Raw genomic sequence first — 13,909 nt, 5'->3', positions numbered from 1 at the left:
TAATTTTCAGATCAGACAGAAGTCGTTCACCTTCTTGGAAATTATGTATTATATGGTTTCTACCATTACAATTGAATTTTAAGGCGAAGGGAAAAGCCCATTTATACTTGATGTCTTTGTTGATGAGGGCAGACAATAACGGTTTCATTGCTCTTCTTTTCTGAATGGTGTATGGTGAAATGTCAGAAAATATTTGTATATAAGTACCTTGGTATTGAAGATTCTCCTGTTGTCTGGACCGTTTCATAATGTCTTCTTTGGTGGAGAAAAAATGAGGCTTGACCACCACATCCCTGGGCAAACCATCTCTTCTCAGTGGGCCTAACGATCTATGAGCCCTATCAATCTCCAATTTTATATCAGGTGCAGATGGAAGGAGGATTCTCATAATATCTCGTATTGCTGAATGAATGTCCATAATGGATTCAGGGAGACCCCTAACCCTGAAGTTTTCTCTTCTTGACCTGTTTTCCAAATCGTCAATCTTAGCCTGAGCGGCCTCCAGTTGTTCTTGTAGGAAATGGATATGATCCCCAGACGAAGACACGTGGTGTCGTAACGCGTAGGAATTGGAGGACGTACACCCGGAGTGACGTAAGCTGGCGATTCAAACGCCGCTTGTTTGTTTCCTCGTTGCACTTTTATTTTTCTTTTAATGTAAGTGCAGGTTTTTCCTCAATAAACATATTTTACCTGCACCAAACGTTACCTCACTATGGGAGTCCCCTCTCTCTCTCTCTTATAACCCACATCATCCATCTGGTTTCGAGGAGCATCTGTCCCAATTAAGGAAGGATCCATCAGATCAAGAGAGGAAACATCAGGGACCACCCATAGAAGGCTGCGAGTGACCTGTACATCAATGCCCATTTAGGAGGGCTGAGAGGTAAGAGTCCCGGGAGCTCAGTCAGGGATCTGGTTTATCTTCTATCGCACGGCCGTGCACTCACACCATAGAGCTGGTGCTCACCTTCATCCAGTGCATTCAGAATATCTGCCCTGACAGCTGATTTGTGTTTACTATTGGGATTGAACTTCCATTCCGGTTTTTTTGCACAATATTCTTTATATATTTTTGCACATTCGCCTTATGAGTATTATATATTTTGGACTCACTATTCACTATTTGAGTATATATATATTTATATTTGGACTCACTATTCTCTTTGCATTTAATACTATATGCTGATTATTTGTCAGCTCTTACATTTATCTTGTTTATGTGATATCACTATTCCATTAGTGTGATATGTTGCGCAGAATCACCATTTATTTATGATCATCATGTTGGTCAGTTTTAGAAACGTTAGTGTCCAGTTTATGCTCAACTGAATCAATCCTGTTGCCAAGACATTGGAAGTCTGCCCTAATATCTTTAGTAATTTTCTCAGCCGTGTGAGCTAAACCCCTTTCCAGCATTTCAGAAATCCTGTTATAGAGATCAGCAACATTGAAAGAAACTTCTGGGGCAGTTTCAACGGTAGCAGGTACTTGTATAGGGTCATGTGAGGGAGAAACCATAGGAATCCCGTGATCAGCCATTATAGGTATTATACCCTCCCTTACTACAGATGAAAATGAAGCTGAAGATGTAGTAGAACTTAAGGGAGGAGGTGATGAGGAGGGTGTCACATGAGATGAGAAATGTTCAGTAAACTTAGGATCCACCACAGGCACCTGAGGACTTGTATGAGGAGGTGTGTCCATATTAAAAAGACTCTCCTTGATAATTGAGTTCTTATTTTTTTTGCCCTGTTTCCCCTTCATATATAATAAGTGTTATAGTGAATTCTTATCAGCAGGGGTAGAGTTGCTCTATATCGTAAAATCAACAGTTCACTCCTATATCAGTTCCTATAGGCATAACAGTCTTATAACCACCATCTTACAGTAGGTATTACTTATGTGAACAGACCAGGCCTAGATTTGGGCCTTTACAGTAAGTATTGTGAAAAGATCATCATCATAAAAATGCCTCAAATTACATATCATGCAGGTGTTATATTAGCGGATTGGTTTGTAGCTTTTGTCAACCAACATCGGACGGTGTGTAGGAGTACCTCAGCAAGTTTCCATAGCAGGGAAAATCATAGGATAATTCCACACTGTAAAACACAGACCCTGGGCATCGTATTCAGTTGGTAATCAACCTTTGACTACTGTTAATATATTATCATTGCAGTCATGTAGCCAGTGAACTAAGAATTACCTCAGTTTAGAGAAAAAAAAATAAATATAATAAGAACTCCAAATAGTATGATACAGTGGATTATGTATGTTTCAGGATGTCACGGTGACCTGTGCATAAAATTCATCCATATACTATCAGATCCTTATAGAAATTCCACAGTATAATGGTCACAATTCACTACACTCTGAGGTAAAATCACTTATTATTCCCAGTATTGGCTCCTTTATATTTCTGTCGCTGGTTAGTGGCAATAGGTATTACCTATATTAACAACAGTACAGTCTCTGTATCCTTTATAGAAGTGAGGCAATATAAAAACTGCAGATTCCAGGAAGTTTTTTTTTTTTTTTTTTTTTTGGGGGAACTTGAGGAGAAGGCCTATGAAGACACTGTCAGGCCTTTGTATATTTACTGACAAGCAGTCATCCACATACCTCACTCCTAGCTTCAGACTCCAGGGGATGAATCAATTAGAAAAAAGGGCCAATCAAAGCAGCCTATGCCACACTAAATTAATGTTTGAGACAATAAATTTGTAGGCCACAAGATGGCGGCGTTGTCCCCTCAATCTTATTAAAAAGTGCGTCAGAAGGCCTCTGGTATAGAAAACGTGTGTCTCCACCAGTCTCTGGTCGGATGTTTGTCCTGGTCACCCCTTGCAGAGCTGTATGACACAGGCGGGAGTGATTTGGTAGATCGATTCGTCCGCTGACCCCCCTGTACTCGACCGCGGTGTCGTCTGCAGCAATTGAATCCGCGGATCACGGAGGGAGTATAGGCCGCTGGGAACCGGTGCAGGGGTCTCCCGAATGTTTAGCCTCCACAGGGGAACGAACCTCACTCACCAGGATCGCCACCCGTGAGGAAGATGCAGTGGCCGCTGAGTTTACCTCACTCGAGCGCGCCTGTGGTTAAGGCTTCGTAGGCCCCAAAATGGCGACGGGACGTCTCTAACTGAACCCCCGTCACGGAGCACAGCACACCTCCGGAGGGCCTTTTGAAGGTAAAATAATGGTTCAGGACCATGCAGGGAGATATCTTGAATAAGGATGGAGGGGTTAGGAGCGCTAATCTCCGATCTTAGGTATCGGATGGCCCTAGATAAAAGTTGGCTAGATGGAGCCTCCTCAGAAAGCGTCCATTGTCGTCTGCGTCAGGCCACGCCCCGGAGTCCCCTGCTTTAGGCCTCTTTCACACTGAGGCGCTTGAAAAACTGCCAGTAAAACACTGAGCGCTTTTGAATTTTTTTCAGGCGCTTTTGAAGAGCTTTTCATTCATTTCAATGGAGAGGGGTGTTTTTTCAGCGCACTGCCCCGTGTGATAGAGGGGTGATAAGAGAGAGAGGGCAGCACTCATGCACCCTTTATGGATGCACTACCACTGTCCTGAACATTTGTAAAATTTGCAATGTGGCCCATGTACTGGAAAGTTTGAAGTCCCCTGCTGTAGAACAAATCTTACTTTAGGCCTCTTTCACACTGAGGAGCTTGAAAAACTGCTTTTGAAGAGCTTTTCAGGTGCTTTTGAAGAGCTTTTCATTAATTTCAATGGAGAGGGGTGTTTTTCGTAAAGCTTTTCAGGCACTTTTTTTTAGCGTGAAAGCACCTGAAAAGCTCCCTTAGTGTGAAAGTGGTCTTACAAAGTAGAAGTGTAAGCCACTGTTTCAATTACGATGGTTTCAATGTAAAAAGAATGTACAAGAAATGGAAAAAAAAATATGTTTTAGTTGGAGTTACACTTTAAGTTCTGAAAAGCTCCTAATATTTTTATTCATAACACTATTAAACTCAGTTTTACCTAAACAATTGTATAATGTGTGTTTTTTATTTGTAACTGCAAGTACTTTGCAATCAAATATCACATTAAAAACATGTTGTTTTATATCATTCTAATGAGGTATGTGTCGGTTTTACTTAAGTGTATTGCTGCAATAAAGTTTTTTCTGTTTTGAATGCTGTACCGACAAGGTCACTTCCTGTGCTGCAGTCACTTCCTGTACTGCAGTCACTTCCTCATTGTCACAACACGTTATGGAGGAATCCTCCAACACAGCACAGAACTACAGAACAACCAGGAAATTCCTGTCTTGCGTCTTGGGTTGCTAGGCAATCTGGGTTTGGCCAGTGAAGGGATCTTGCGTATATAAACAGCAATGGAGCTTAGTAAGAGTAAGCAGAGCTACAGACATCAGAGCAAGCAGATTCCTGAACGAACAAGGAAGATCCACATCTGCAAGCATGGGTGCCCTCTTCAGCAGCCTTTACCAAACTCTTATGGGCTTCTCTGGCACCAAAGCTCGGATCCTGATGCTGGGTCTGGATGCTGCTGGAAAGACCACGGTCCTCTACAAGCTGAAGCTGAATGAGACGGTCTGTACAATCCCTACCATCGGATTCAACGTCGAGACTGTGGAGCCCATCCGTAATGTGACATTTACTGTCTGGGATGTGGGCGGTCAGGACAAGATTCGAGTCCTGTGGAAGCACTACTATGTCAACACCGATGGCTTGGTCTTTGTGGTGGACAGTGCTGACCCAGAGAGGTTTCTGGAAGCCAGGGAAGAGCTCAAGGCTATTTTGGAGAATGATGAAATGAGAGGTGTGCCATTCCTGGTGATGGCCAACAAGCAAGATCTCCCAGGTGCCAGGAAACCCATGGAGCTGGCGGAAGAACTGGGACTAACCAAGCTAAAAGGACACAAGTGGCACGTCCAGGGGTGCTGTGCCGCCAACGGAGAAGGACTGGTGGAGGGGCTGGAGGTCCTTACCAACTTGGTAAAGCAGTTCCAGAAGAACAGGACATTCTGAGAAGACTAAAGTCATGTTTATCCATGCTATCTCTTCTTTTTCCGTCTAAGGAGCCGATAAAGTATACAGCACAAAGACTGTATAACATCAGCTTGCTCTTCACAAGCCAAATAGTGGAGGAACTGTGCAAGGTGGTTCTCTCCACCATCAAGGACCATCAAGGGAAAGGGTTTGTGACTGTCAAGTAACATTTTTTTTTAAAGGACTGGTTGCAAAAGCTAAAAAAGACTGTAGCTAACAATGTAGAAATGAACTGATGAATTTAATAAGAGAAGGTCTCATTGAATAGACAGAAAGTGGGTTCTTTTCTTTTCGCATGTACAAAATATGTGTCAATTGTTTTAGACATTTTGTTTATATATTTAATTATTTTTTTAATTAAAATGTGATATTTCTTGAGTAAAAATTGGTTGTATTATTTTAAGTGTTAGAATAACAATTTTAGTTGTTTATCTGAAGTGTTTTATTGAAGAGCAACATACACACCACTCCAGGTGAGAACTCATTCCTTGCTCTGCTGCTCCGCAAAAGGTGCCAGCTCGGCTCGTCTGCCACACATTAAAGTAATGATGTATCAATCTGGATAGTTGCCCTATTACTTTTTTTGTTAAATTACGGATAAGATCATCACACAGCAACAAATTGGTGCGTTTCGTGCTGGACTAAGCACTTGTTTAGCATGAAACGCGTCAGTGCTGCTGTTTCCCCACTACATGATGGCCTTATTTGTGATTTAACAATAATGCTGAGTAAGAATGCTATCCGGATTGATGCTTTATTACTCTAATCAAAGATACGTCTGTATTTCTCTCCTAATTCGTTAAATTTTTAACCTGCCCTAGCAATACAAAAACAAAAAGGTGGCCCCACACATTACAATCTGATTGTACAAAGTCTGTGCTGAAGATCTGTCAACTGCTGTGTAGCATGACAGGCTAGCTTAAAAAATGTACTTAAGTTACAGCCCAGAAGGCGGGCTCTTGCACGTCTACATAGTTGTTGGGAACTCTAAAGGAGATTGTGCAATCAGATTGTGACGTGACCGCCTGGGGCGAAGCACATACTGCTTATTACCCGGACACGGCTTTCAGGAGTTCTAGTATTATCAGTGTCTTCACAAAGACGTTGGGAATTTTTCTTTGAAGGCAGGGCAAAGTGCAATGACTACAGGCAGGGTGCAGTAATCCATATCATCTGGGAAGAAAACGGTGATTATAGTAAACTGAAATGTGCTTGGTTACCATGGAATATAACACTGCATCAAATCAGGTCACTCTGCAGCCTTGTAGAATTAGCAGTTCACTCATTTATTTAACATTTAAATATTCGCCATCATTGCTATTTAATGGTAATATGACATTTTAATTATTAAGGAAAAGTGACAGATTCTCCTAAAATAAAAATATAGAGGTGGCTGGGGATTTAAGAGAGCCTGTCACTTTGTCTATTGTTTTTGATACAATGAAATAAGCTGTCAGTGATACTTAGTAAATGAGTTCTTTAATTGCATGTTTTTATTAAAGAGTAACTCCACTTTCGTGGGAAAAGATGAGAAAATTAAAAAAATATATAGTGTATACCAGGGGTAGACAACCTTTCAGAGGTTGAGATCTACCTGACAACATGGAGGAAATCAAAGATCCCCATCCCCAGGTAAGGGAGTGGATGCCCTATGAAAATAAAACTATCATGCATGGAATAAAAAACACAGCATAGTGTCCTGTGCACCCCTCCCCCATCCACAGTAGTGTCCTCTGCTCTTCTTCACCTCATCCCCTCTACAGTGGTGTCCTTTGCCCCCCATACAGTAGTGTCTTCTTCCTCCACATACCAGTGCCCTGCCCCCCTTCACATAACCCCTCCCCCCAATAGCAGTGTCCTCTGCTCTCTTTCCCACCACACCACCCCTGCTGGATTGTCCCATGCCCCCTCCCCATAGCAGTGTCTTCTGCTCCCCTTCACATCATTCCCTCCGCAGTGGTATCCTCTGCCCCCCCTCCCCCATACAGTAATGTCTTCTTCCTCCATATACCAGTGCCCTGCCCCCTTCACATAACCCCTCCTCCAATAGCAGTGTCCTCTGCTCCCCTTCCCATCACACCACCCCTGCTGTATTGTCCCATGTTCCCCTCCCCACAGCAGTGTCTTCTACTCCCCTTCACATCATTTCCTCCACAGTGGTGTCCTCTGCCCCCCCCATACAGTAGTGTCTTCCTCCTCCACATACCAGTGTCCTGCCCCCCCTTCACATACCCCCCCCCCACTGTAGTATCCTCTGCTCATCCCCCCATAGCAGTGTCCTCTGCCCCCCTTCACGTCTCACCACTTCCACTGTATTGTCCCTCGACCCCCTCCCATGGCAGTGTCGTCTGAACCCCTTCACATCATCCCCTCTACAACTGTGTCCTCTGCCCCCACCCCCACCATACAGTAGTGTCTTCTTCCTCCACATACCCCCCCCACACTGTAGTGTCCTCTGCTCACCCTGCCCCCCCCCCCGATAGCAGTGTCCCCTGCCCCCTTCACATAACACCACCTCCACTGTATTGTCCCTTTACCCCCCTCCCCATAGCAGTGCCCTGTGCCCCCCCCCCTCAGAGTGTCCTGTGGCACCCTTCACATAAACCCCCTCATAGTGTCTTTTGCCCCCCTTTACAACCCCCTATGTAGTGTCCTGCTCCTCTCCCCCATAACAATGTCCTCTGCCTCCCTAAAGCAGTGTACTCTGCCCCCTTCACATCACCCCCCCCCCCCCCACTGTAGCGTCCTCTGCCTGCCCCTCCCCCTATAGAAGGTTTCTGTGTCCCCAAAAGTAGTGTCCTATGTACCCCTTCACATCACCCCCAACTGTAGTTTACCCTTCACAGTACATTCCCCCCAACTGTAGTGTCCTGTGCCCCGGGGGGGGGGGGGGGGGCCGGCAATGCAGGGTAATGTTCCCGATCTACCTGTCGGCTACCTGTGGTCAACTGGTAGATCGGGATTGATGGCTTGACCCCCCGATGTATACAATTGCGACACAAGTCATATTGTAATTGAATATTATAAAAAATGTCCCTTTTCAATCTGCAGCGCTGTAATTTTCTGTGAAACGCAATGCAATGTGGCTACCTGGAGGCATTCTGTACACAGATGGTGTACAGAACACCCCCCTAGAAATTTAATTTCTTGCTTGCGTGATTGGCTCAATGATTTTTATAGAAGTCTGCACTAAGATAAAAATCAGATTTTGAGCATCCCCTGCAACAAAAACTTCATTTTTGGTGAGAATTTCCCAAAGGAAAATCACTTCTAAAACGATGCAGACCTATTATCATTAGAGCCCTGTGGGTGCAGCAGCTGATTGTTAATTATAAAAACACTCCCCTAGAGATTCACTTGCAATATGGACACAGACAAGCAAACAGCTATTTCTTCAGAATAACAAAAGGTAGGAATCTGCAACAAAAGATTGTTAAAATCCCTGCAATATACACAGATAGAGAAGGGAATGTTTTTTATCAACAAAAGTGGAGTTACTCTTTAACCACTTGAGACCCGCGCTGTAGACGAAAGACATCCACAGCGCGGCTCTCAACTGCCGGGTGGACATCCCTGGACGTCCTTTTATTTGCATTCCCCAATCTGGGCAGAAAGGGGGTTTAAGTGCCCAGTAATGAAGTGGTTAAAGTAGAAATCCAGACAAAACTTTTTGTTTTTATTTTGGATAGAGCAGAGAAAGATTAGAACTTAGAACTGAAGGGAAATCGCATCTCTGAAAGATGTCATTAAAACAGGTATTCCCACCTGGAAATTTAATTTCCTCCCACATAATGTAGCTAATTTACTAAGGACTCGTTCACACGGGTGGCAACCCTTGGTCCCCTCCCCTCTGCGGTGGATCACCTTTTAGATGGCGGTAGAGCATCGGCTGCCCAGGATTTAAGCAAAATTGTCACCTCCAGAATGGCTTTTTATTCCCATAGCCAAATGGGCACAAAACTACACTGCAAACATGAGCCAGTTGGTATTGCCTACCATTCATTACGAGGTATAATTTTTGCCACGACCTTGGCATGTGTACAGCTGTGAGCGGCTGCATGTTTTCTTCTAGGTGAATGATTAAATCGGGGAGCAACTGCCTGTTTTAAGGGCTCTCCATTCCCCGTCCGCCCATGTAAACAAGGCCTAAAACAGCAGAGTTTGTTTACTTTGCATAGTGAATTCTCATTTTGCAAGGGCAATTTCATTTACCTTAGTAGAGGTTGTAAAAAATCGCTTAAAAAAAATAAATAAATAATAATTCACTTGGAAAATAATACGCAATCATGTGCAGTTTCACTTAAAGCGGAGTTCCACCCTAAAAACAAACTTTTTTTATGAACAGATTGCCTTTAATGTAAAATATATATATATATATATATATATATATATATATATATATATATATATGTATGTATTCAAAAAAAAAATGGGGATATTATTATAACAAAAAGTAAAAAATAGTGTGTTTTTTTTCCAAATTTCTTGTCTTTTTTTGTTTATAGCGCAAAAAATAAAAATGTCCCGTTTCATCCGCAACATACGGTCTGCACGTGTGAAAGGGGCCTTACTAGACTTCCAGATCCCAGTCGTCACTGGATCCCCTGAGCTCTTCCACAGCTAACCTGCTGTATACTCCTCAAGCTTCACCCACGCTATCCCCCTGGGTACCTGACTTGACACTCTGCTGAAGATTTCCCACTTCTTCACCGTCCCCGGCTGGTAAAAAGGCTGCTCGGGTACTTCTTCAGATTTCCATACACTGACCTCTGATAACAGGAGTGGTCGTCCCACATTGGCAACTGTTTCCCCTTTACCTCTGGCCTTGATCCTCAATTTCCCCTGGCGACAGGAGTGGTCGTCCTGTATGGCAACTGCTTCTCCTTCACTGCTGGCAACAATTCAGTTCCCCTGTCCGCAACTTGGTTAGGCTTCCGGCATGAAGCCCCAACCCCGCGCTGCTTCTCTCAGACCTGGATAGGCCTCAAACCGCCTAGCAGTCAGGTGCTCCTGGGATAGGCCTCAGGCTTCTGGCCTAGCAACCCGGAGCCGGTTGGTGAAAAGGCTCCGGGTTGCTAGGCCATTGTCTGCACCGTATGTCCGCATTTTCATCCGTCCGTTGCGGATGAAAACGGGACATACATTGGTCCCTATGTGATTACGGGTGTCAGCGGATGACCATCGGCTGACACCCGTAATCGTCCGCCTCCGCAAAGATCCGCATTTGCGGACGGAAGAAAATCCTATTTTTCTTCTGTCTGCCGGATCGGATGAACACGGACATACGGTCCGTGTTCATCCGATCCCCTATAGGGGAGAGCGGAGGAAAGACAGGGCGGTCCCTGCACAGTGTGCGGGGACCGCCCTGTCAGCTGCCAGCTCAGCGGGGATTTTACGGAGGATCCCCGCTGAGCTTTTGCGGACACACGGAGCGATCATTACTGATGTAATTACCGTGTGAAAGGGCCCTTAGAGTCCGGGAGCTCAGTGAGTGAAGACCTACAGTAGGATACTGTGAGATGTGAAATGAGATCTATAGCAGATTACTGTGAGTTACGAATATAGATCTCCATTGACAGTTGAAAGTTCAGTTGCCATAGGAGACAGCAGTTCTACAAATACAGTTGCTGCATACAGCTTAAAGCCCCTCTATCTGTATAACTGTCTGCCTATTTGTACTTGGAGTCTCCACGTGGGATGTGGATATGAACGTGGAAAGATATCCTGGACAAGACCTGAGAGTGTGCCAAAGGTCACGTGGTCGGTACGCCTAAAAGGGGGCATACCCAAGAATGAAATGAATGAATGAATGAATTGAAATAATTAAAAGGGGGACGGGAGGGTGGGGAAAACACCAGGTCCGGCCGCGGGAGAAAGGAGAAGGAGGGCGGGTTTATGAACCCCCCGACTCCTCCTACAAACTCAGGCCAGCCTGCGGCCGGCCTTCCCATTTGTACTTGGAGTCTCCACGTGGGATGTGGATATGAACGTGGAAACATATCCTGGACAAGACCTGAGAGTGTGCCAAAGGTCACGTGGTCGGTACGCCTAAAAGGGGCCAAAAAGCAAAGGACACAGGGGTAAATGGTGAATATGTTTAATGCAAAACGACAAACCTAATCAGTCAGGTGCCTGAAAGCACGAGCCATCTCAACCTGCGGATCTGGAATGTATCTGGCAAAGCAAGCCGAATTCCACCTCCCCAACTTCCTTATGACATGGGCCGGGATCCCCTGACGGGATGCTGCCGAGGCTGCCCCAATCCTGAACGAGTGACCCGACTGGCTTGCCGGGTTTAGCCCCAAACTAGCCCACAACGTGCGGCAGTGACTAGAGAACTGGGCCGCCGTGAGGGGAGCCACCGGGAAAGGGAGCAAGGGACTGTTCATGGGTTTGTTGCAGATCAATGCCTTGAGCTGATCTAACACCTGCATGGGGCACCACGCCCCGCCAATCTCAAAATACGACACATTGGTCCAGCCCCAACCTGCTGGGTCTTGCAAGCTGTTAGATGCAGATTATAACAGTGCGGGTGTCTAACCAACTGACTGACCGTGAGGATCCGGGAACCCGGGCCAGTACGGCAAAACTCGCCTGGCCTGAGGAACCCAAAGAAAGCTAAATAAATGGCTGCTTTCAACACCACACTGAGGAGCCTCCCGAAAGGCAGCCCATCCAGTAAACCAGACATGCCGCGGAAGATGTGCCCTGTGACTGGGAGACGGCAAGTGGTAGCTGGAGGACACCTCTTCAGGACACCCCTCAACGCAGCCTTGATGACATGGGCTGAGAAGAGGGAAGGACGATTGGGATCCTGCAGGGACAGGTGGTGCTGCACCCCGGCGAGGTACGTCCTGATGGTGCCATGAGACAATCTCAGCCGAGTGTGGCAGTACATGACAAATGCCAACAAATAGCGGACATCGAGGCCGTTGTCATAGGGGTGCAAGGACTGAAAAACCAGGAAGGCCTTCCAGGCCGTGGCGTAAGCCTTCTTGGTGTTGTTCGCCAGAGACGCCCCAATTAAAACTGCCGCATCGAGCAAGAGGGTGTTCAGTCCAGCATTAGCAGAGACACCTGTGGGGATGGTGTGGCCTGAGCATCGGCATGCGGGACCTGCAGAAAGAAAGATGGGAAATTGAGCCGTGACAGGGCATCCGCCGCACCATTCTCCACCCCACTGGTGAATTTGCATAGGAAATGGAATTCGTGATACAGGGACAACCAGATTAATCCGCGTACCAGGGACATGATGACCAAGGACCGGGTCCTCCCCTTGGTGAGGATCTCCACAGCCGCCTGGTTGTCCGTGGAGAACACCACTGTCTGCCCTGCCCAAGAGCTGCCCCACACCCAGGCTGCGGCCACTATGGGGTAGATCTCGAACAAGGCAGAAGATTCCGTGAACCCAGGGATGGCCAAGACATCCTCCGGCCACGGACCTGCCAACCAATGGGTGCCAAAAATAGCAGCATAACCCACCGTGGCCGCCGCGTCAGTTCCGACCTGGGGAGAGGAACAAGATTCCCCGGGAATGAACATGGCGACCCCATTCCAACACCGGAGGAATTCGTCCCACATACGGAGGTCTGCTAACGCGTCCACGTCCAGATTAACCCGTGAGTCCGAATCCGGTGCCGATGGTAACAAGGCCAACAACCTGGAAATAAAAGATCTACCCTGCGGGATGATACGCATGGCGAAGTTCAACATGCCCAGAAGAGACAACAACTCCACCCTGGTACAAACCTGAGAGACTGTGAAGACGTGTATACACTCCCTGATTCTGGCGAGTTTGTCAGCCGGGAGCCTGGCCTGCATGGTTTTGGTGTCCAAAACGACCCCCAAAAAGGTGAGAGTCCATGCCGGGCCCTCAAGCTTTTTGTTTGCCAGTGGCACATTGAGCGCTGAAAAAAACCCCAGCAGCTTCTGCAAATCCACGTGGGGCTCGCCGGGGACTCTCGATGAGGAGGAAGTCATCCAGATAGTGAATGACCCCATGGCATCGCTCCTTATGGACGAGAATCCACTCAAGCGCTTGGGCAAACACATCAAAAAGCCATGGACTGCTTTTGGACCCGAAGGTGAGTCTAGTGGCAAAATAGTACAACTCTCTCCACTTGATCCCGTGCCACTGCCAGAGTGACGGTGTGATTGGGAGGAGTTTGAAGGCGTCCGCTATGTCCGCCTTGGACAGCCAAGCGCCCTGCCCTACCTCGATGACTCGCTGGATGGCCTGATCTATTGACGCATACTTGAGGGAAAACTCCTCCGATGGAATTAACGAATTGAGGCTGGGCACAGCGGAGCAATGAGGGGAGGACAAGTCATAAATTAATCTTAGTTTATTAGAGAACTTTCCCTTAACCAGACCCAACGGATTGACCCTCCAAGACTGAAAAGGGGACACAGCGAAAGGGCCGATGACAAAACCCTTGTCCAGTTCTGACTGAAGTAAGGTGTCTACCGCCCCCATGTCCCCGCAACATGACCTGAGATTGGGACATTCAAAGGTCTGCTGTGGCAAAGTAATGAACCCGGTGTGGAAGCCATGAGTAAAACCCTCCACCAAAAAGGGGCCTAGCTCCGCGGATGGGTGGGAGGACAGCCAGTCCTGCAGCAACCCAACGTTGATGCGGCTCAGTCAACTATTTTTGTTCAGTCTCAGTGAACAGGTAGACTTCGGATGGGCCCTGAAACATCCTGAACAGATATGCAGCAACCGGCACTGACCGTAGTTGCAGACCCCATGGTTAAAATTGTTACAAATAGGGGATTTCCCCAAATACTGGATAGGCCGACCCAACTTGTCAACAGTGGCTGCCTGCGCCGGTGCTGGAAGAGACCCGGGGAAAGCTCTGGAAGTGCCCGGGAGGGCCGAAGCTTCCGA

At 46.6% G+C, this 13,909-nt stretch overlaps 1 protein-coding gene across 1 annotated transcript; it reads left to right on the top strand.

Moving 5' to 3' along the window:
- The first annotated feature begins 4,179 nt into the window (after positions 1-4,179).
- Positions 4,180-5,416, top strand: LOC120918521 (ADP-ribosylation factor 1-like). The gene has a single exon (XM_040330142.1). It carries the CDS (start codon positions 4,429-4,431, stop codon positions 4,996-4,998), a length of 570 nt encoding a protein of 189 aa, XP_040186076.1. The 5' UTR covers positions 4,180-4,428; the 3' UTR covers positions 4,999-5,416.
- The last annotated feature ends 8,493 nt before the right edge of the window (positions 5,417-13,909 follow it).

This window comes from Rana temporaria, chromosome 12 (genome assembly GCF_905171775.1).
Source record: "Rana temporaria chromosome 12, aRanTem1.1, whole genome shotgun sequence".
Taxonomy (NCBI): Eukaryota; Metazoa; Chordata; class Amphibia; order Anura; family Ranidae; genus Rana; species Rana temporaria.
This window is presented reverse-complemented; position numbering and strand designations above follow the sequence as displayed.